Source organism: Ylistrum balloti, unplaced genomic scaffold (assembly GCF_031769215.1).
Source record: "Ylistrum balloti isolate Yb309-2 unplaced genomic scaffold, AGI_CSIRO_Ybal_v1 Utg370520, whole genome shotgun sequence".
In the NCBI taxonomy this organism is placed as follows: Eukaryota; Metazoa; Mollusca; class Bivalvia; order Pectinida; family Pectinidae; genus Ylistrum; species Ylistrum balloti.
Window position 1 is genome coordinate 538240 of NW_026782333.1, and position 21722 is coordinate 559961.

Sequence of the window (21722 nt, forward strand, 5' to 3'; positions counted from 1 at the left end):
TTCTTTTCAACATTCAAATTGACACAGCTGGAACAAGATCAGTACCATTTAGTGCTTTTACCAAACAAAGGAATCTGTTCTGACAACCATTTAAAACTCGACGGCATTTTGTGATGTAATATGATGCTGGAATTATTTGAAGTTAAGAACAATCAAAAGAAAGTTCAAAACATTGCGTACAAATACATGCAAATGTGAATACTACATTTTAAAACTTTGTAGAACTGAATAGAAGCTTTAAGAAATAATTCATCCCTAAATCTGGCAAACACACTGATTTTTTGTTTTTTAAGTTTTATGTTACGGCACCTGATCATGGAATGTTTTATCCTAAGAGTCTTGTTTCTATCAGAGCTTGTTATTTTCCGAACAAAACCAAACCAGAACTCTTTACTTCCTGAACACGACAAAATCATAACTCTTTGCTTCCTGGACATGACAAAACCAGTATTACTTTCTGGACAAACCAAGAACTGAACTCCTTTTTCTTTCCTGCACAAGATAAAACCAGGAATGTTTACTTTCTAGAAATGTTGAAACCATACAGAACTTTTATTGTATCCTGGACAAAGCAGAATTTCACATTAAGCACAATTAAATAAAAGAAGGCTTTTTCACTGACCGCAGAAGACAAAAACTGCTCTCTTTGTTTTAACGGAAAACCCAAACCAGAATTTCTGTCTCTGATAGTTCCTGTATTGAATAATTTTCATGAAGTACTTGGACCAATTTTCAATAAATTTCACGACTTATAGAAAAAATATTGTACATGGAAGTTTGTTGAATAAGAATAGTCTTTGTCCAGAGAATTCCTTGCTTGCTAGTTGCATCCACAGGGGTCTGTAATAGTATGTTGTACAAGGCCTCATCCCCCAGAGACATTGTTACAGGCCCCTGTGATAGTATACACTACCAGCCCTTATCCCCCAGAGACATTGTTACAGGCCCCTGGGATAGTATACCATAGAAGCCCTCATCCCCTCCCCCCTAGAAACATTGTAACAGACCCCGGTGATAGTTAACCATACAAACCCTCCTCCCCAGAAACATTGTTACAGGCCCCTGTAATAGTATCCCATACAAGCCCTCATCCACCATAAACATTGTTACAGGCCCCTGTGATGGCATCCATGTTAGTTCATAGAATATCCATGTATTGCCAGGGAATTCAATGCTTTTATACTTTTCTTGGAATTCCCTGTTATACTTTGTTAATCCATTTTCAGCATCAAAATTCCTTGTTATACTTTACTTTCTGGTCAAGTTAACCAGTTATATGTTTTACTCCTGACAATATGTCATTGTTTTTGTTGATTTAGTTCTAGTTTAATCTCTGGTGAAATAGATATTGGTATGATTTTTACCTATACAATATTATTCAGAGTTATTTTTTTCATAGGGAAAGTAGTTTTCTTTTGAAATAAAGATAAATTGATTGCCTTCAGCAAAACTGTGATTAAATCAATGATTTTGAGCTACAGGCAATAAAGTGTTCTATTTACATATTCTATATTGTCAACAATTATTTAGCTATACCTACATGTAGAGTCAAGTACCTGTTTATAGCATGAACACTGCCTGGTAAGGTTGATCGATGAATTGAAAAGAACCTTGTCCATAAACAACAATTTAAAGAGACACTTGAAATGGAGTTGGATTCTTTTCATATCAGATTCTAAACTCGTTATAGTTTGATTTTATTGTAATTAATTCATGCTGCGGCAATGACTAGTATTTTCCTGCTGTTTAGAATTATTGACTCGTATTTCATTTCACAAGTGTTGATAAGTTTGTTCCTAGAGTACCTTGTGTCTTTGGTGTTTTTATTCTAGTAGAATTCAGTTAGAAATGTCTTCAATGTTTTTTGCATGGAGATGAAACTAAATTCTTTAAAATGAATTTTATTTTCCAGGTCAATCATGGACAGAACGTAGGATGCTGCTGACCTGATACTGGGCATAGAACTGTAGGTATGAGTTTTTTAATTTAAATCTGACCTGGGAAGAGATGATAGTATCTCCTGAATTTAATCATTAATACTCCATCTTTAAATGGTTTGCTGATCAGATTTCCCTTCATCCTGTCATCAGCACATTCTGAAACAATCGATGTTATCACTTTTTCTGGAGAAGCACCAAATGGGTCACTCTCAAATTTCATTTGTAGACTTGCTCAGTTCCCTTGTTGTACATAATCAAATTTTGGTCTGATTGGATAAACAAGATGGCAGACAGGAAACCATCTTGGATTTTGTCGGTTAAAAGATTTTTATCTTTATTTCTACAGAATGATTGACTGAATCATTCTCAATTTTGTAGTCAGGTTTGCTTTGGTCCACAGCTGTGCATAGTCTGTTTTGGAATAGGTCAGAAAGCAAAATGTCCGAAAGGTGGCCATCTTGGATTTAAACTTTAATTGTAGAGGATATGCCTCCTGTTTTATAAACACAAGGATGCTGAGGTCAAGTCACAATTTTGGAGATAAATGTGAAACATTGTAATATAGTATTTTATATTTCTTTGTTGAAGTAATAACACCATACGTGAGAAAACTTTAAACAAAAAAAATCTTCTTTGTTGAGGACGATATAATAACAAATCAATTGACATTTCATAAATCATATACATATTTTTCATCAAAATAAGATATATTTAGAAAAAATATTATTTTTCTTTTATGTTCCCTTTTCTTTTTCATACATGAAGCTGTTTGATGATGATAGATGTTTGAGGATTTTATATGAAGGCTTTAATTATGAACCCCAATATGGGGACTAACCCATCACTCGCCAGTGACCCTACAGGGCACATGCAGCAACTGAACCATGTACATGGTAAGTAGTTACATCTATATTACACTATAAGTATACCTTGTTGTTGTAGTTTGAAATGTTGAGATTTTGTTACAGGATTACAAAATAATTCCTATACAAAATGAGTTTCATCGTTTTGGTTTAGATATGTTTAGATGATGTTTATCGTCAGCAAAAATACAGTTCATGATCGCTGTTTGTACTAGATATAAACATCTTAAATATCCTTCTGAATTTTATTGTAATCCTTCATGAAGATTCATTCTAAAATGTTGAAAAGATTTTTCTGGTGTTTGAGTTTGATAAACAAGGAAATTCCTGGCAGGGTTTATAATTTATCATTACCTCTGCATTACCGGTTATTTATTCTCAGTAAATAACAACAATTTTGATACTTAATTAACTCATAATATATAAAGAATAGTAAGTTGTAAGGAATAAGTAACATGGGGATATAGAGGGAATATGTTGTAGTTTTCTGACTTAGGGGAACATGTTGTGTGAGAGTACAGTCTAAGGGAGCTAACTCTATCACACATATATATATAAAAAAGATAAGATTGAAGTGAAAGTTGATATGAACTTTTGGACAAAATAGTTCATACTTGTGTGTTATTAGGTTGTGTGATAGTAAAATGCACATCATGTGTTGTAAAGGGGCAAAATTCTCATTACCTGTGTTACATCTGTTGAATATAAATACCAGGAGCAATTGCCAGCTGTATAAACATACTTCCACATTCCCAAGCGTCATTTTTCTGTTTTGATTTTTCAGTGGTAATCAGAGAGCAATTTAATTCATTTTATTGAAGCTAGAGTGTATATTCCTCACACAATAAAATCCACTCAACACAGCTGTCACATTTAAAAACCAAATATGTCTCATAAATGTAATAGATTATGGGTTATAAATCCTACACCTTCTGCTGGTTTGTAGTGATTTGCTATCTAATTACAAACTACAGCAATGTCAGGGTCCTGGTTAGTAATGAATTGTTATCCAATTACAAACTACAGCAATGTCAGGGTCCTGGTTAGTAGTGAATTGCTATCCAATTACAAACTACAGCAATGTCAGGGTCCTGGATAGTACTGAATTGCTATCCAATTACAAACTACAGCAATGTCAGGCTCCTGGTTAGTACTGAATTGCTATCCAATTACAAACTACAGCAATGTCAGGGTCTTGGTTAGTAGTGAATTGCTATCCAATTACAAACTTCAGCAATGTCAGGGTCCTGGTTAGTAGTGAATTGCTATCCAATTATGAACTTTGTTATTTTGATAAAATGAAAAAGATGATTACATGTAGATGTCTAGATGTAAATAAGAAAAAAATGAAAAGTAAATGTTGTTTAGGAATCAATATGTTCATTACCTATATCATTTAGCTTTAATAAGATGACTTGAATCCACAACTGATTTAATTTCATCACTTCCTGGTCATATTATCATTATACAGACTAAGGAGTGTAGCTCACTGACATGACCATTTCGTTTGTTGTGGGGTTGATTTGTCAGAGAAGTTGAGTAATGATATGCCTATACTAGCATTAGAAAGGACATATTTTCCATGTCTAGTTTCTGCGTGGATTTAAATATTTCTCTGTACGATTGTGTTTTATTTGATATTTCGTAAATCCTTTTACAAATTTTTGAAATAAAATAACAGAAATTGAGTAGCAATCATCGTATGTTCAGTGTATAGATTGATTATATACATTAATGGTACAGGTAGCTTGTTTTTAACACATGTGTATCCCTCCAATATGATCACATGTGTTTCACTCCAATATGATCACATGTGTATCACTCCAATATGATCACATGTGTTTCCCTCCAATATGATCACATGTGTTTCCCTCCAATATGATCACATGTGTATCCCTCCAATATGATCACATGTGTATCACTCCAATATGATCACATGTGTTTCCCTCCAATATGATCACATGTGTATCACTCCAATATGATCACATGTGTATCACTCCAATATGATCACATGTGTATCCCTCCAATATGATCACATGTGTTTCCCTCCAATATGATCACATGTGTATCACTCCAATATGATCACATGTGTATCCCTCCAATATGATCACATGTGTATCCCTCCAATATGATCACATGTGTATCCCTCCAATATGATCACATGTGTATCCCTCCAATATGATCACATGTGTATCCCTCCAATATGATCACATGTGTATCCCTCCAATATGATCACATGTGTATCCCTCCAATATGATCACATGTGTATCCCTCCAATATGATCACATGTGTATCCCTCCAATATGATCACATGTGTATCCCTCCAATATGATCACATGTGTATCCCTCCAATATGATCACATGTGTATCCCTCCAATATGATCACATGTGTATCCCTCCAATATGATCACATGTGTATCCCTCCAATATGATCACATGTGTATCCCTCCAATATGATCACATGTGTATCCCTCCAATATGATCACATGTGTTTCCCTCCAATATGATCACATGTGTATCCCTCCAATATGATCACATGTGTATCCCTCCAATATGATCACATGTGTATCCCTCCAATATGATCATGATTATTTACTGATTGATTTCCAAAACCTCTTTCACGTAAACAAAATGTATATGATCTCTGATTCTGGTTAGGGAAATTCACAAATTCACAAGTATTATATATTAAATATGTTTGTCTCAAAGTTGGTATAGTTATTATATCTTTGTTTTGATAGTTTTAAGCAATCAGCAAGATTTTTTTTTAAACATAAGAATTAATTCATCCTCATTACGACTAGTGTAAGCCTATTGAGAATGTTCTATAGGAACGTTAAATGGGCATGTGGTCAGTACTTAAAGATAAGTCTAGACAGGTATCTTTAGGTACTTCAAAAACATTCTTTAAAAAATGCAATTTTTTCTCAGTAAGAACGAGGCACATTTCAGGTAATAGAAAAATGGAATGTTCAAATGAGGCACAATATATGTACTTTGAAAATTTCAAACCCAATTTTAGGCACATTTTAGGTACTTGGCAAATTTCTAAGTCCAAATGGGGCACAAATTAGATGTATCTGCATGCACAGCATTTCTGGAAAATGGGTACTTTTTAGATATCAAAGACGGACCTCGGCTGTGAGGAGGTACTCTTTCTAAACATGACAACACATTTGTTAGATACACAGTTGTGATAAATCCTGTTTTGTAATTCACTAATCCTGTCTGCATTGATCTTAAACTAGATTGCTACATATCCTTGGAGTATTGTTATAACTATCAGAATATAACATTACAAAATAGTGTTAGTTCATGTTAATCAATATGGAGTAATGTCATTTTAGTTGGGGGGTCTTCTCAAAATCATATTCAACCAAGTGATCGTCTCAAAAAGAAATTTACCAAAGCATGTTTCTCTACATTTTTTGGTAACATTTATTTTGTTTGGTAAAATTTCTGTATAATTTGATACGTCTATGAAAGGTTTCAAATCATAGAATGCTACCACCAAAAACATGTAAACTCCCAACACCAATGTTAAACATAATACAGTATCTGTAAATATTTGCATTAATTCATAATAACGTCTGTTATTATGAGATATTTTTTAAATGAAGTCGAGAATTTTCTAACAATTTAAGTTTGCACCATGATGGAAATTCTGAAAAAAAGTTGACAAGTGTTCTTATTTGAAATCTAAAGCATATCACAAAAATATTTTTATTTTTCTTTCTATTAAATATGACAAACTAATACTTTTTACATGTTCTATAATTGCAATTCATACTTATAGACTTTTGAAAGTTTGTATAATGATATTTCAGGAATTTATTTAGACATGTGGTAATGACTGGCGTAATTTGTAATATTCCTCTTGGATTACTCCATAATTTAGATTTTCTTTAAAATTGAGCAAACTTTGAGTGAGATTCTGAATTTATACACATACATAGTTATCATGAATCTGACATAATTATTCCATGTCAGAAAATTCATATTTGTGTGGATGTAGATTTTAGAATGTTAAGAATTTTTATATAGATTAAAATCTATACATTATAGTAGCTAAGGTATTTTAAATTAAATATATGATTACTGACCACTGAGTGACCACATAATAATGCTGTTAACCAGGGAAAATGACATATACCTCAAACATCTGTTAAATACAGGTACATTAGGTCCAGGTATGGAATTGTTTCTGGACAGGTATGGAAATCTTTTTTGAGATGACCCTACAAAAATACCACAGTATAGTACATTTGGCAACCATCTTATGAAGTGATGTTACATAATCAAATCTGATTGACTGCCTAAAGGGTCAGCTTGGCTGGTCACTTGGTGGTCATTTGGCCAATCTTATGTCATAGGTCATTCACAGTGTCCAGCCAGACCAACAGGTAATCACCACACAGGTGAGTGGCCAGTGTTTATCATAGATATAGACCTATATTAGGAAGAATGTGGGGCCCCCATAGGGTAAATAAACAACTCAAAAATATATTTTATAACTTAATACACAATATATTCTGATCACACAAGAATAAAGGCACTGATTTGAAACCTGAGGTCTTGTAGAATTAACAGAAGTATATACATATACTGGCATTTACCCAAAAACTCCTCCATCCTCATTTATCACAAGATGTGTCTACATGGTATATTAAAATATCTTCTTTACATATTTTTGATGTGTGTCACCTCCCCTGTATAAAGTAAAATAGCCTCAATATATGATCACCACATTTAGTAGCCAGTTGTATCTATGTTGATACCATATACAGAAGTTACATCTCTATAGTGGCCAGTAGTACATATTGGTATCTTACATATAGATTACCTCTCTATAGTGGCCAGCAGTACATATTGGTATCTTACATATAGGTCACCTCTCTATAGTGGCCAGTAGTACATATTGGTACCTTACATATAGGTCACCTCTCTATAGTGGCCAGTAGTACATATTGGTACCTTACATATAGATTACCTCTCTATAGTGGCCAGTAGTACATATTGGTACCTTACATATAGATCACCTCTCTATAGTGGCCACTAGTATCTATTAATACCTAATATTATATAGATCACCTCTCTATATAATGATTATATATATGTATGATCAATGAAGTTATAACGAGAGTATGGACAAGTCAATTGTCAAATTTTCAAGGCAATCTGCCCCTTTATCAAGACACAAATATTACATAAATTACATCACATACATAGAACATAAGTGAAATCAAGAGCGATATATATATATATATTTGTTGTCCGCATGCAAAATGCTTTCTGATATGTCTGCCTTTTTTTCACTTCTCAGTGAAAATTAAAATATCTCCCTCCACCCTCTTGGTAATGACTGGAGGAGTCAGTGCAATTAGCTTTACTTAACACCTTGCAGCAAGCCTTTTGGCACTCCTATCTTACAAGGACATCTTTAATAGTGTGTGTGTGGATTACTGTCATTCAATGATGTGAACACAAAATACAATACAGCAATAAAAATATTTTAAATATTTTACAATGTACATAAAAATGAAACTGAATAAATAATGATTTTTCCAGGAAAATTAAACTGTTATTTTATGTTTCTACTCATTTGAACACGAACATGTCTACTTTTGTGTCTAACTTAGGATTACAGGATGGATGTTTGATGATGTCTTCAGCTTTAATGTAGAAAACGATTTTTGAACGATGAATTAAATGAGAATCTAGCAAATATTAACACACCTTATCTGTTGTGTAGGGATCAGCTTGGCAAGTGTTATAATCAAGTTGCTCTCCTCTCATACAACACTATCACAAATCACTAATGCTTATAGTCCAACAACACTCATTTTAACTGAAGATGCAAACAAACCACCTATCATATGCTCTCGGGCCTGTCATCTACTATCTGACATTATGCATTTCCATGTGGGAGGCATTCGGCCCATGCACTCCAGTAAGGTCACATTATGCGAGTTCTTATGTGTAGTGATTTGTCAAAAAATAATCCTTCATTGATTTATTGGATTGGTACATTAATGTTTTTGTTTTTAAAACATATGTAAAAATTATTTTTTTTAAGTTTCATGCGCATAGCACATTCACTCAATTTTCTTTCATATCAAAATGAAACTGAAAAGAAGGTGCTGTATTTACATACTAAAGTTATGGTAATTATTACTGAAATAAAAAAATATTCCCTTCAAAGCTTAATTGGCATTGCATTTTAATAGACCAAGATTGGCAGTACCAAAAATAATCTCCTTTAAAGGGTCACATTTCTATCTACAGATAGAAAAATATAGATTACCCCTTAAAGAGCCCCATAAAGCTCTGACCATAGGACACTGACAGACAGCATGGTCATGGCTGAATTATATCAGTAGACCCAGAAGTGGGACAAGACTGAGTGACCATATACCATAATCATGTTTATATATTTCAGTGTATGTAGTGGGTGTTAGAGTCTGAATACAACAGCTGCATATTTACTACACATGGACAATCATAACACTGTTTCTGCATTATTTCTCCACATTCTACTGACTTGTTGATGTGTTTGTGTGTGTGTCTACTGTAAACAGATATACCTGTGTTAAAGTTAACCTGTGAATGCTAATTGGATCCCAGGTGTTGATAACTTTGCAGGGGTGTCAAACTGTAACAGTTCACTGCGAAATTTATACTTTTGAAGAGTGGAGTGATATGAATACAATGACAAAAGTGAATATAAATCTGTATGTGACTTTATTCTAACATGGAGACATTTCATAGACTCTACGCCTGATCATAATCAAGAGTGATGAAGTTATGCCAGAAAGACGATAAAAACACTGATAAAAACGACGTACTAGGGAAGCAGATTATGTTGATAACTGGACAACAATTGGATGATTGACATATAACATAAACACACTTCAGTGATATTACACACAACTTCTACACACTTCAGTGATATTACACACAACTTCTACACACTTCAGTGATATTACACACAACTTCTACACACTTCAGTGATATTACACACAACTTCTACACACTTCAGTGATATTACACACAACTTCTACACACTTCCGTCATGATTTTCAACTGAATACTTTGGTAATCATTTCAGGAATATATGTCCGAAGATTTGATAGCACATTCTTTTGATCTAGGAATCATCAGACATCCATCATCTATTTATAATTTGTAACTTTTGCTTATATTGTGGAACACAATCATGCTACATGCTAGTACTCATAAAGAATGTGTAGGTCAAAGGTCAATAGTATTTTTTTATTGTGGACATACAAGTGTTTAGATAATGAGGATCTGAGACTTCGGATTCAGAGATTTGATTTGTTGGAATATCTTTTGATGGATTAATCAGACAAGAATTTTTTAACAAGATGAACTACCAAGATTTTCCATTGATGTATGACTTTCAAGGTAAGTTCATGATGTGTGACATCACATCAAATTAATCATGCAGGAAAATTTTGAATTACATTATGATCAATGTTAATGAAATGAGAAACAAGTTCTTAGAATTGTAGATGCCAAAGCTCTGTTTAGTGAGACAATTTAATGATAAACTACATCCTTTTGATTGAATTCTAGTCATTTTGGTACCAAGTTGTTCCAATATCCAGTTGTTTGGGTACTTACAAAAATTGTTTGGGTACTTACAAAAATTGTTTACACAGCTAGAGGATCATTTTGAGTAAACAGTTTTCAGTAATGGAATATGCAATATATGTTAATGACAAAACATTTGAAAATCTTATTTAAATCAAAGCATTTTTAAAAGTACTGAAACTACCTGTTTTCCACAAGTAAATGGAACCAGGGACGTCTAATACATGATATATACGTCCCTGATGGAACTGATAAATATAAGATCTTAAATAAGTTTTTCTTTAGTCTTAGGTAGACAGGAAATAGTTAATTTGCATTTTTCCTAAAATTATTGGTTTGAGATATACAGGTATAGTAGTTTGGTTATGAAAAATACAATCTCACATGTATGCATCTTTATAAACTACATAACATTAATAGTCGATAGATAAAACATGTGTAAATGAAAAATTTACTCTGATTTCTGACTTACGATTGCCTTGGTTACCAACTGAAAAAATGCAAAAATACTGCTAATTCCAACCTAACATTGCAATTTTATAGAAGAAATTTCTTTCTGAACACCTGTCTTAAAATCTACAACACTGTCATGGTAACAACATACTTACATTTCAGCTAATTCTAACTTGGAAATCCTTCACAACATGACCACATGTAAACACTATGACAATTTCTTTTACCTGTAGAGCTAGTTTTTGGTGCATAGACACAGATTTGAGGCTGCCCAAATAGTAATTTCCAACACAAAGCGAAAATATTATTCGGAACAAAATGAAACCCCACATCATCCACTTGAACATGACAAGAGCAGTTTTAACATGGAATTATTTTTTAGATTCTGATTGAAACCATTATAATGGGATATTCTGATGAACAAAAATATCACCCATGGCCACACGGAGAAACTGTGTACTACTACCTTAGTGAAGGAAATGTAACTTAACACAGTTTTGTAAAAAAAAAATGATAAAATTAAAACTTAAAACATAATAATTAAAAAATCACAAGAGGATTGGTATTTATGGAACTTTTGAGTTATTTAGGTAAAGTTGGTGCAATATAAACCCAGCTAGCATTTTCAGTGTTCAATCATCTCTTTTTCAACACTTTCAGACTTTAGGAATTTGTATTTCAAAGATCTTAAAGAAATTATTTTTAATTTCTTGTGGTCAGGAAAAGTAATAAAATCAATAAAAATGTTATGATAACGGAGGACTTAGAGTGCTAGACTAGAAATCATACTGTCAATCTAAAAACATAATACCATGTATAGAGAGACTGTTGATTCTGGCAAATCCCTCAAGCTATTAACAAGAATGGAAAAATTTCAAGATGATAAATTATAGAATATAAACAGTAAAGAATGGATGAAATTTAACTCATTTTTGTGTAATGTTATCCAAATATGGGCATCAGGGACATATACATTGTGTATTCCTGTAGGCTTTATTGTCTCAACCCCTGGTTGAATGAAGAAATCTTGATAAAGAAAAAAAAACTGTTAAACACAGTATGTATTACTAGTGGATTCAGGGCAATGTGTTTTATCTTAATGACTTTTTAAGGAGTCTGGAGAAGTTCTATATTTCCAAGCTTTTAGTCAGAAGTTATATCTAAATGTTAACTTTGTGTCGTACTTAGGCTATTTACCGGTCATTCCTCCCAAAATTATGGTAGCAGGCCATCATTGTACATGGCAGAAAACTTACAGAGATAGAGAACAAATCTGCTAGACTGTTTAATATTAAAGAAAAAGTGTTCAAATGTACTTATAACCTCTTGATTAGTAAATATATAGATTTTTGGCTGGGTTGCACATAGTGCAAATCCGGGTTATAGTATGGTGAATGTCAGGCGGGCGGACGGGCGGGGGAAAAAGGGGTACCAGTTTTGTAGAATGAACTCCTCCTAGAGTTTTTGATCTTGAAACTTTGAAGGATGTTTATATATATGTTTAAGATGTACACTTCCTGTTATGGATTCATTCCGGACATTTTTCTGGATTTTCCAGGTTTTGGAACTTAGTCATTTTCCGCAGTTTGGCAGGGAAAAGAGGATGTAGGATGTTTATATATATGTTGAAGATGTGCACCTTTTATTATGGATTCATTGCGGGCATTTTTCTGGAATTTCCGGGCTTTGGAAACTTTTTCTGAAGCCTTTCTTGTTATCACAGTTTCTTAGAAACTACTACAAGAATCTTTCCGAAATTCCACATATAAATCACCTTGGGCCCCTAGATGTCTATTGTCTGTTTTTTTAACATCTCCGAATCAAAAATGGCTGCAACTTCTTTCTTCAAATGCCTTTCTTCTGCACCAGTTAATGAAATACAACCAAACTTTATCTCTTATAACAAATATTCTACATACTCAACAAATGAAACGCCCTTAACTGTCTTATAAATACCAAATAACATTGCACTTATCCCACAACATGGCCAATTTTGGCTTTGTCCTCATTTTTTCTTATAAAAACAACAGAGAAATGGAATGAAAAGACACATCATAGAATGAAGATGATTGGAAACAAATATTTGGAACATCATTTTGGTTAACTGATGATTCGGCTGTAAAAAGTTTTGATTTTAAAGTGCTCCACTGACATGTTACTTACACTAGGTTGTTGAAGATTTTGTATATTTTGTACAGCAGATAGCGAATCTATTAAACATCTTTTCTGGGAGTGTCCTTAAAGCTCATTCACATGTTTTATGGGAATATCGTAAATACAGGTTTAAGACAAATCCAAGGTAAACTTTTTCAATGAATTATTCCTCTGCTCCCTTAGGCTCAACTAATGAGCCTCAATGTGATGGTATGTATCAATTTATGTATTTAATTGATAAAGAAATATATGTATATATATACATGCAGGTGTAACAAACCCTCCCCCAAACTCCCCAACACCCCCACCCCTTTTTTGATTTCCACCATTTCCAGTCATGAGTAGGTGCGATGGACAGGTATATCATATACAAATGAATGGAATTCGTTTAAGATATGCTTTATATACTAAGTTATGGGACATGATTTTTCATAATTTTATATTTATGTATTATGGTCCTGATCAAGTCTGGCTCCGATCATATGTATTGTACATGTCAGTATCCTGGAAAGTAGATTTTAAAATGTGCTCGAACTGCCTGAACACCAATGGCTTGCTAATGATTATCTGTTTAGGTGTTCAGTGTTGTACATAAATGACATGGTGTATATGGTGTCTTACTAACACCCCTATTATACCTCAAAAACTGTGGCACAGGACAGAAAGTGGCAGTATAAAGAGGGAATACTGTACAGTAACATCTGTTTGTGTCTTGTTGTTGATAACAACATTTTTATCTGATTAATGAGAATTCAGTCAATGACAAAATTCATCCGGATGTTTAAAATCAGATATGTATAGACATGTACATACCAGTGATACTGTTATCAACAAGCTATTTTTTTATACTGATAATGATGATCTATAAACTAGAACAATATTCCATTGAGAAATATCATATCCGCATTATGGCAAAATAAATTTTAAAATGATAATATTAAATGATTTAATTTTCAGATTGGAAACAACAATTATATATATATACTATTTATTTGATGTTTCTGATCTTGAAGTAAATCATTAAAAATGCTGTAGTCAAACAATTGTCAATTGTCATCTTGTATTAGAAAATTAAAATATTTCTTGATAAGAGTTAATTAAATTAAAGTATGATTTGAACCTGCAAACCTATTGTTTCAAAAATACATAAGTGAACCATATGTTACAAATTTAAAACAGAATCTGCACTCTTAGTTACTAAATATTGACTCTGTTTCTAGCAGTTTGACAAACAGTGATAAACTGAAGGTACCAACTTTGCATGTCAAATATAGACATATACCTACAGGATGAATACAAAATACTGTATAATCATTGGACTGTGGTCATTGACTTCATGGATAAGCTAAATCCACGAATTTATATGTCCATAAAATGATAAAGAGATAAAAGATGTTGTGGATTATAATACTAGTGGATTTTTTTTATCAAGATTTTCCCATGAAATCAAGTGCCACCAAAAATGGATATTTTGAAAATCCACGAAATTCAAGCGCCTGGATGAACAATATACCATATTTTCCATATTATAAGCCATAGCTTTTTTTCCTTGGCGGGCAGGCGGGCAAACAGTTGTATGCTGGTACAGCTTATTTGTGGATGAAAATTTTAAAAATTGGCAGAATGAAGAGAGAAAAAAAGTATTGCCTGGTCATCGGTTACTGACCATAATGTATTTTGAAATGGCCATTTTGTCGAGGCGTAACACATGACCATTGACCTGATAAAAATTACGATTTCACAGAATCAGAATAGTCACAAACTTTTTAAATGTCTTCAGTTTGTTTGGTAATGTAGATACAGTGTAGTATTGTAAATGTCAAATTAAAATTAAATCGTCACCATGTCATTAACTCTTCAGAAATTATTTGTCTTACTTCCTCAGAAAGGAAGATGAGACATTGAAAAGAGTATAGCAGTTGTGATGTTTAAAATCTGAAATCTGAATGTTGATTGTGACACTTCAGTAGGCTTGACACTGGTGTACTTTATCTGATACACCAGGTTTTGTTTTTAATCTATAGTGAAGCTAGATTGGATGGTGTGTACCTGAGAATTATATAACACTGTCCTGCTATATCTATGTAACACAACACATTAAAATCGGTCACAAACTTATCATGAGTGAAGCATTTCTTTGTTGTATAGATGTTGCAGAGTCAAGGTTATTTTTGAACATCTACTCCAAGACAGCATGGTAGTTATAGTTACCTACCTATGTAAATAACTTTATTTATTTTACTTCCCTACAATCTTTATGTAGATTACAGAAAACATTTCAATGTTACACCAGCTTTTATCTATCATATTCAATGCATGATCTCGGGAAGAATAGCTATTATAAGTGGGGAATAGCTACCATGTCAATTCTGCTACTAAGACTTTAAAGCGGGTTTCCACAAACAGTTTTAACTTAGATAGGATTTAATTTTTGTTTTGTGAGTACCATCTCAATGCCAATATTACACTCTGTGTCCACGGATGTAATGACAGTATAGTGAGTTTGTCAACACATCGAGTTGTTAAAACAACTAAGGTGATAAACCAACATAAAGATATTATCATTTTCCTCTCACGGATGTTATGACAGTACAGTGAGTTTGTCAACACATCGAGTTTTTAACAACTAAGGTGATATACCAACATAACGCCAATATTGTCACCTTCCTCTCACAGATGTAATCACATAGGTTTTACAACAGATATAACGACACATTGACCAGCTGGTTCATGTTGGTAATGTTTATTTTATGTAGGTTTTAAATGTATCCCAAACTGTTTTCAACCGTCTTACATCTGACTTTGACCTTTTTATGTTTTCCAGGTGCTATGAGTGATGGCGCATATGGCCTTGACCCTGGAATGGATCATGGAGGATACTTACCGCCCAATACCTATGACCAGTACTTATACAACCAGAAGCAGGGTTATCTACCTCGACACCACCCACAAGCTCACAAAAGTAAGTCAAGAGATGATTGGCTCATAAATATATCTTCTGATTGGTCAAACATGAAAATTAATGAAAAGATTGTTTAGGTGAAATTATATTAAGAAAGAAAATTTTGGTTAAACACTCTTATATAAAAGGATGATTTTTTTTTACCTACTATAGATTTGAATTTAATGGAAAAATACTGTACAAGCCTTCACATGGATGTCATTGTTAATACTATAGCATTGTTTTGTGCAGTGCCTTATCTGCAATGGGAATTTAATGGGAAGGAATACCTTATCCAACGGAATCACCACTATTTCAGAATTCTACTGTTAGACCTTTGTAGATCTATGTCTCAAGAATTATTGTCCTCGAAGTTCACATGTGAAGCACTAAAGGTTTAAAGTATTTCAAAATACTATCCTGAGGCATCTGATTGGAGAAAACACCTTCATAATCATAGATCTGATTGGTTGCTAAAATATGAACTGACAAAGGTGATTGGTCAATATGGAAATCTATAAATTTCAGCCATGTTTGATGGTGCAGGGATGTATGGGGAAATGCAGAGTCCTAGCAACATGTCTACTACAAGTTTGTCTCCATCTCCGCCCCCGCCTCCCAGAGTATATAAACCATGTGTCGTTTGTAGCGACAAATCCTCAGGGTATCACTACGGTGTCAGCTCCTGTGAGGGCTGTAAGGTATGCTCTCACCAACAGTTATCCCCCCTTTTATTGTAATGTTATAATAATAAGTAAATAATGGACGCAGGCAAAACAAATGCCTTTATATCCATATCTAAAGTCATATGATGATCAGGAGATGTTTCCTATAAAAATTCTAAGATTCTCAGTTATTACATATGTATAGCCAATTAAATGCTAAATAGCAAAAAAATTCACTATTTTCAAGTTGAAATGACATTAAAAGTTTCCTCTTTATATATATTGTTTCTGGGAAGGCACACAATTACATTAAACTTATGTTTTCAGGGATTTTTCCGTCGAAGTGTACAAAAAAATATGCAATATACTTGCCATAAGGATAAAAACTGTCCAATTAACAAGGTGACTCGGAATCGCTGTCAATACTGCCGCCTACAAAAGTGCTTTGCCTCAGGAATGTCCAAAGAAGGTAAGGACAATATACTAACAACTACAGGTGATGTTTTCAACCCCTTCCATGTTATCTTAAAATGGGTTTTCTGAGGGGAACCATTATCATAAAATCTGTTTGTATTTAGATTTAATTTATACAAAATTCAGACAGATTTTTTTTTCGATGTTTTTGAAATTTTTAATCCTATATGATAATCATTATCTAATGGAATTATAGTGGGTTAATGTAATGATCAGCTGTTGTTACCTACTTGTATTCATTCGGTTTTGTTACATGACTGAGAAAGTCCCACCTCTGTGATAGATGAAGAGATCTCCCCTAAGTTTCAACAAGATACAATGTAAACCTGAAACCACCATATTCCTGCACAAGAGTTTATCATTGCAAATTGATAAATTAGACCAAAAATAGTAACAGGGATTTCCATGAGGAAATTATCAATGCAAAATGATGAACTAGACTAAAAATAGTAACAGGGATTTCCATGAGGAGGTTATCAGTGCAAAATGATGAACTAGACTAAAAATAGTAACAGGGATTTCCATGAGGATGTTATCAGTGCAAAATCATGAACTAGACTAAAAATAGTAACAGGGATTTCCATGAGGAGGTTATCAGTGCAAAATCATTAACTAGACTAAAAATAGTAACAGGGATTTCCATGAGGAGGTTATCAGAGCAAAATCATGAACTAGACTAAAAATAGTAACAGGGATTTCCATGAGGAGGTTTTCAGAGCAAAATCATGAACTAGACTAAAAATAAACATAATTTTAGTTATAAAGATAAAACTTTTAAGGTTAATAAGGGAATGATTTTTAATAAAAGGATAATTTGATATTCTCCAAGACTGCAAATCCTTGTGTAAATCTAAAGAAAGGTCATTTATTGTATATAGTCAATCCAGTGATAAAACAATGTAACAATTCATGTTTTGTTTTCCTTAACCAACAGCTGTGAGAAATGATAGAAACAAGAAAAAGAAAATGAAGACTGAAAGTGATGGTGTGGACATAGCTTGCTCAACAGAAGAAGTAACAGACGATGATATGGGTATTTTACAAGAGATTCTCGATGCTCACAATTCTACATTTCCAAACATTGAAGAGGAAATCTTGTCCCCTGTGAGTAAAGAATTGGGCAGTTCTGAGGAGACTAAAGTGGAAAAGGTAGAGTGTGACATAACATTATAGTATCTTGCATGAAGTCCATTATCAACCCCGAGTCCAAAATAAGGACTTCATACTGTAACCAACTTCTCTGTCTGTGTATAGAATTTGTCTGTACAAGACATAAAGCCATCTTTTTTTTCACCTGAATCCTTGCTGCTAGTTTTAATGAAGTTAAATATTCAACCCTTAAAACTATAAATAGTTGTTTATCACCTTGAACTTTGTCAGATATAGTTCTATAAAGTATTTATTTTATAAATAAATTGATAAATATGTGAATGGCTATAATTTAACCCGTATGAAATGTTGCTTAGTACATGAAAAAAGAAATATTTTCTTCATTTTTTGTTAATATTTTGAGCCTCCTGACATTTGAGGTAATGTGCTAACCAGACATGTTATACTGTAGTAAGCTCACCCCTGACTTTGAATCAGATATATACCATATATCGGGATATTTTTGATCAGAGCAATTTTTTGCGAAAATCCAAAAAATGTATCTTTTGCCATTTTTGTTTATTGTATTTTTTGTGATTTCATCGTCTCAGAAATTCTGAAGGCCTCTTTTGCAGACTTTAAATACTTCAGAATGGGCATAGCTTATATATACAGATACTGGTGTAGGTTTTTACTGGAGATCTAACTGACCAGTCATACAAGAGAAGAGATGTACATACTGACTTGTATTTATTTATCACAGGATGATTTACGACTTAAAAGTGTTCAGGTGCATGTTGGTACAAACATTCTATAGATGTATTACTCATGTGATTACAACAAAAAATGAAAACTTACAGATTTTGTCTTTTTGAAGTTTTGCTGAATTCGCAAAAATTTGTTTCTTGTATAATATTGTTGATGTATGGTATGTTGGCCCCATATGCTTATTGTAATGATAATATAATTTTGTATGTGTTTCCTATGGCATTTTAAGTTTTGTGCTTTAATTCCTTTCAGGATCAGGAAGATCAAGATGACAAAGATGAAGAGAAAAGTGTAAAATTGATGTTATGGGAACGTGTGACTGAACTCTCTTCCAAAGGGATTATCAAAATAGTAGAATTTGCTAAAAAAATCTCAGGATTTACCTCCCTTTCCTCATCGGATCAAATCACGTTATTAAAGGCAGCATGTTTAGAAATAATGGTAAGAAAAAAAAATAAGTGAATGATTCTGTTTGAAATAAGAACTTTATTATTGTTTGAGTAGGAAGGGGAATAACTCTCAAAGATGATAAAAAGTTCATTACTATCAGGGGAAAGGGACACAAGTCTTAAAGATTGTCAGTGAATATGTGAATATGATTAATTATGCGATATTAATTTGGAATGAAAAGCCATTTCAAGTTGGTGCCCATGATTGTATTAAAGTAAAAATGACAAAGTTTCATATAAAGCAGATTAAGAAAATCATTTGTATTTAACAATGTAATCAAGTACTGTACAAGCATAGCAATTATTTTAGAAATTCCATCAGAATAAAGAGGTATTGCTACTGAAAATATTATTTCACATGGCGTTTATGATTCTTTTTTTTTTTTTGTAGATATTACGATTGTGTTCCCGGTATAACCTTGATCAGGATGTTATGATGTTTAGTGGCGGACTTACTTTGGATCGTGATCAGTTGCAAAATGGAGGTTTTGGATCACTTACAGAGACAATATTTAAATTTGCTTCCTCTCTCAAAATGTTGGAGATTGATGACATGGAATTCGCTGTGTTATCAGCTGTGTGTTTGATAAGTGGAGGTAGGTTATCAGCTGTGTGTTTGATACGTGGAGGTAGGTTTTAATTGATAATAATTGCCAGCTTATTCATGCTATCTGTAAAATTGACATTCAGCAGGTCAATTGGTGATGAGAACTCTTGAATACTTTTCTGGTTGAAATCTTGGAATAAAGCTCAATCAGATCCATGTTTCAAATTTCTTACTTTTGCTTAAATCTCATGTAAGGAAAATTGATTGACATACCAGCCATAGGCATCTCAACTTATAACCGTATATTTTTCATTTACATTACATTTGGATGTGGACAATAAAATCCTGCAATGGACATATGAATTTTTGACCTATGATATTCCTACCAGCCATAACCAGTGATAAGCAGCTCACAGTGGCACAAATTGGGATCATATTTTTTCTGTTATACTCATTTTCAAATAATATAGCAAATAACAGAAATTTAATACATGGTATTGGGAAATAGATTCACTGTAGTGACACTGTGTGTCAGGTATCAAAAGAAGGTCACCCTATGTGCATTTTGACCTTTGACCTACATAAAAGAAAAATTCAAAGAAAAGGAATTTTTTTCCTTTTTCTCCTACACAACTTATCATGGGAACTTAGTACTTGAGGTGTTGGTTCACCTTATTGAGAAAGTGTGTTACATTATTAAACTAGGTTACTCTGACCTACATTTTGACCTTTGACCTATGTTTACAATAACATCATTTACATTATTTTTTTAGATCGATCCGGTTTAGAAAATCCACAAAAAATTGAAGAAATGCAGGAACCCATTCTTGAGGCCTTGAAACATTATATCAGGACAAGGCGTAAAGATCAGCCGATAACATGGGCCAAGATGTTGATGAAGGTGACAGATCTTCGCAGCATCAGTGTTAAAGGTATGTGAGTGGTTGTGGAAGGAAGAAGGAAGTGCTTCATTTTATTGTAAAGTTTTGGTGTTACATACTCTTGTTACACTGACACCAAAATTTTAATTATTTAAAACTCTCAAATTTTTTTAAAATAGCATAATATTTAAGTTTTGCACTGTTGTCCATTGTTTGCTTAATTGTAGGTTAATATCAAAGATTTTGGCGAAAAACGACAACAAAAAGTTTAAATTTTAGAAATTTTGATCTCTATCTGAATCTTGTACAAGGCAGCTGTATCCTTAATATTTGTGACATTACTGTATATTTTAACTCAGATATTATGAAAACACTAACCAAAAGTAACATATATATTTGTGATCAGATACAAGTGAGGACAATGAATATTAAACAAAGGTTTTTTTCCCACTTCTTCAACGATTTTATAGAAAGTCTAGAATCTGAAAATTGTGATATTCATGTCCCTTCATATTACCATTCTTAAGAGACCTTTGGTGTTTACAGGACTAAGCAACACAAACCAAATCTTCATGGTCATATGGGGATGCATGTCATTTTTGTGAAGGTGGTCTCTCAGCCTTAATATTATCTTTCTAGAATGAAATTATCAGAGATTTTTTATTTTTATTTCAGGAGCAGAAAGAGTACTTCACCTGAGATTAGAAATGCCAGACGAATTACCTCCCTTAATCATTGAAATGTTGGACCGATCAGAGAATGTATGTTTGCCTTGAAATTTACGACAAGGACATAAAACCAACAATATGTATAGATATGGTGATATTGTCTAAATGCAGGCTGCTTACACAAACCTTTCATTGGGGTGATATAAAAACTGGTCA

General features: G+C 33.0%; 1 protein-coding gene across 1 annotated transcript; it reads left to right on the forward strand.

The window, feature by feature from the left end:
• The first annotated feature begins 2739 nt into the window (after positions 1-2739).
• Positions 2740-21614, forward strand: LOC132555840 (retinoic acid receptor beta-like). Its single transcript, XM_060220200.1, has 9 exons — positions 2740-2833; positions 15849-15986; positions 16494-16666; positions 16958-17099; positions 18039-18253; positions 19214-19402; positions 19802-20006; positions 20731-20889; positions 21514-21614. Exons 1-9 carry the CDS (start codon positions 2740-2742, stop codon positions 21612-21614), a joined length of 1416 nt encoding a protein of 471 aa, XP_060076183.1.
• The last annotated feature ends 108 nt before the right edge of the window (positions 21615-21722 follow it).

Coding starts and splice junctions, on each gene's coding strand:
- LOC132555840 (XM_060220200.1), top strand. CDS start 2,740: ATGAAGGCTTTAATTATGAACCCCAATATGGGGACTAACCCATCACTC. Junction 18,254..19,213: donor AGGAGACTAAAGTGGAAAAG/GTAGAGTGTGAC, acceptor AATTCCTTTCAG/GATCAGGAAGATCAAGATGA. Junction 20,890..21,513: donor TCGCAGCATCAGTGTTAAAG/GTATGTGAGTGG, acceptor TTTTTATTTCAG/GAGCAGAAAGAGTACTTCAC.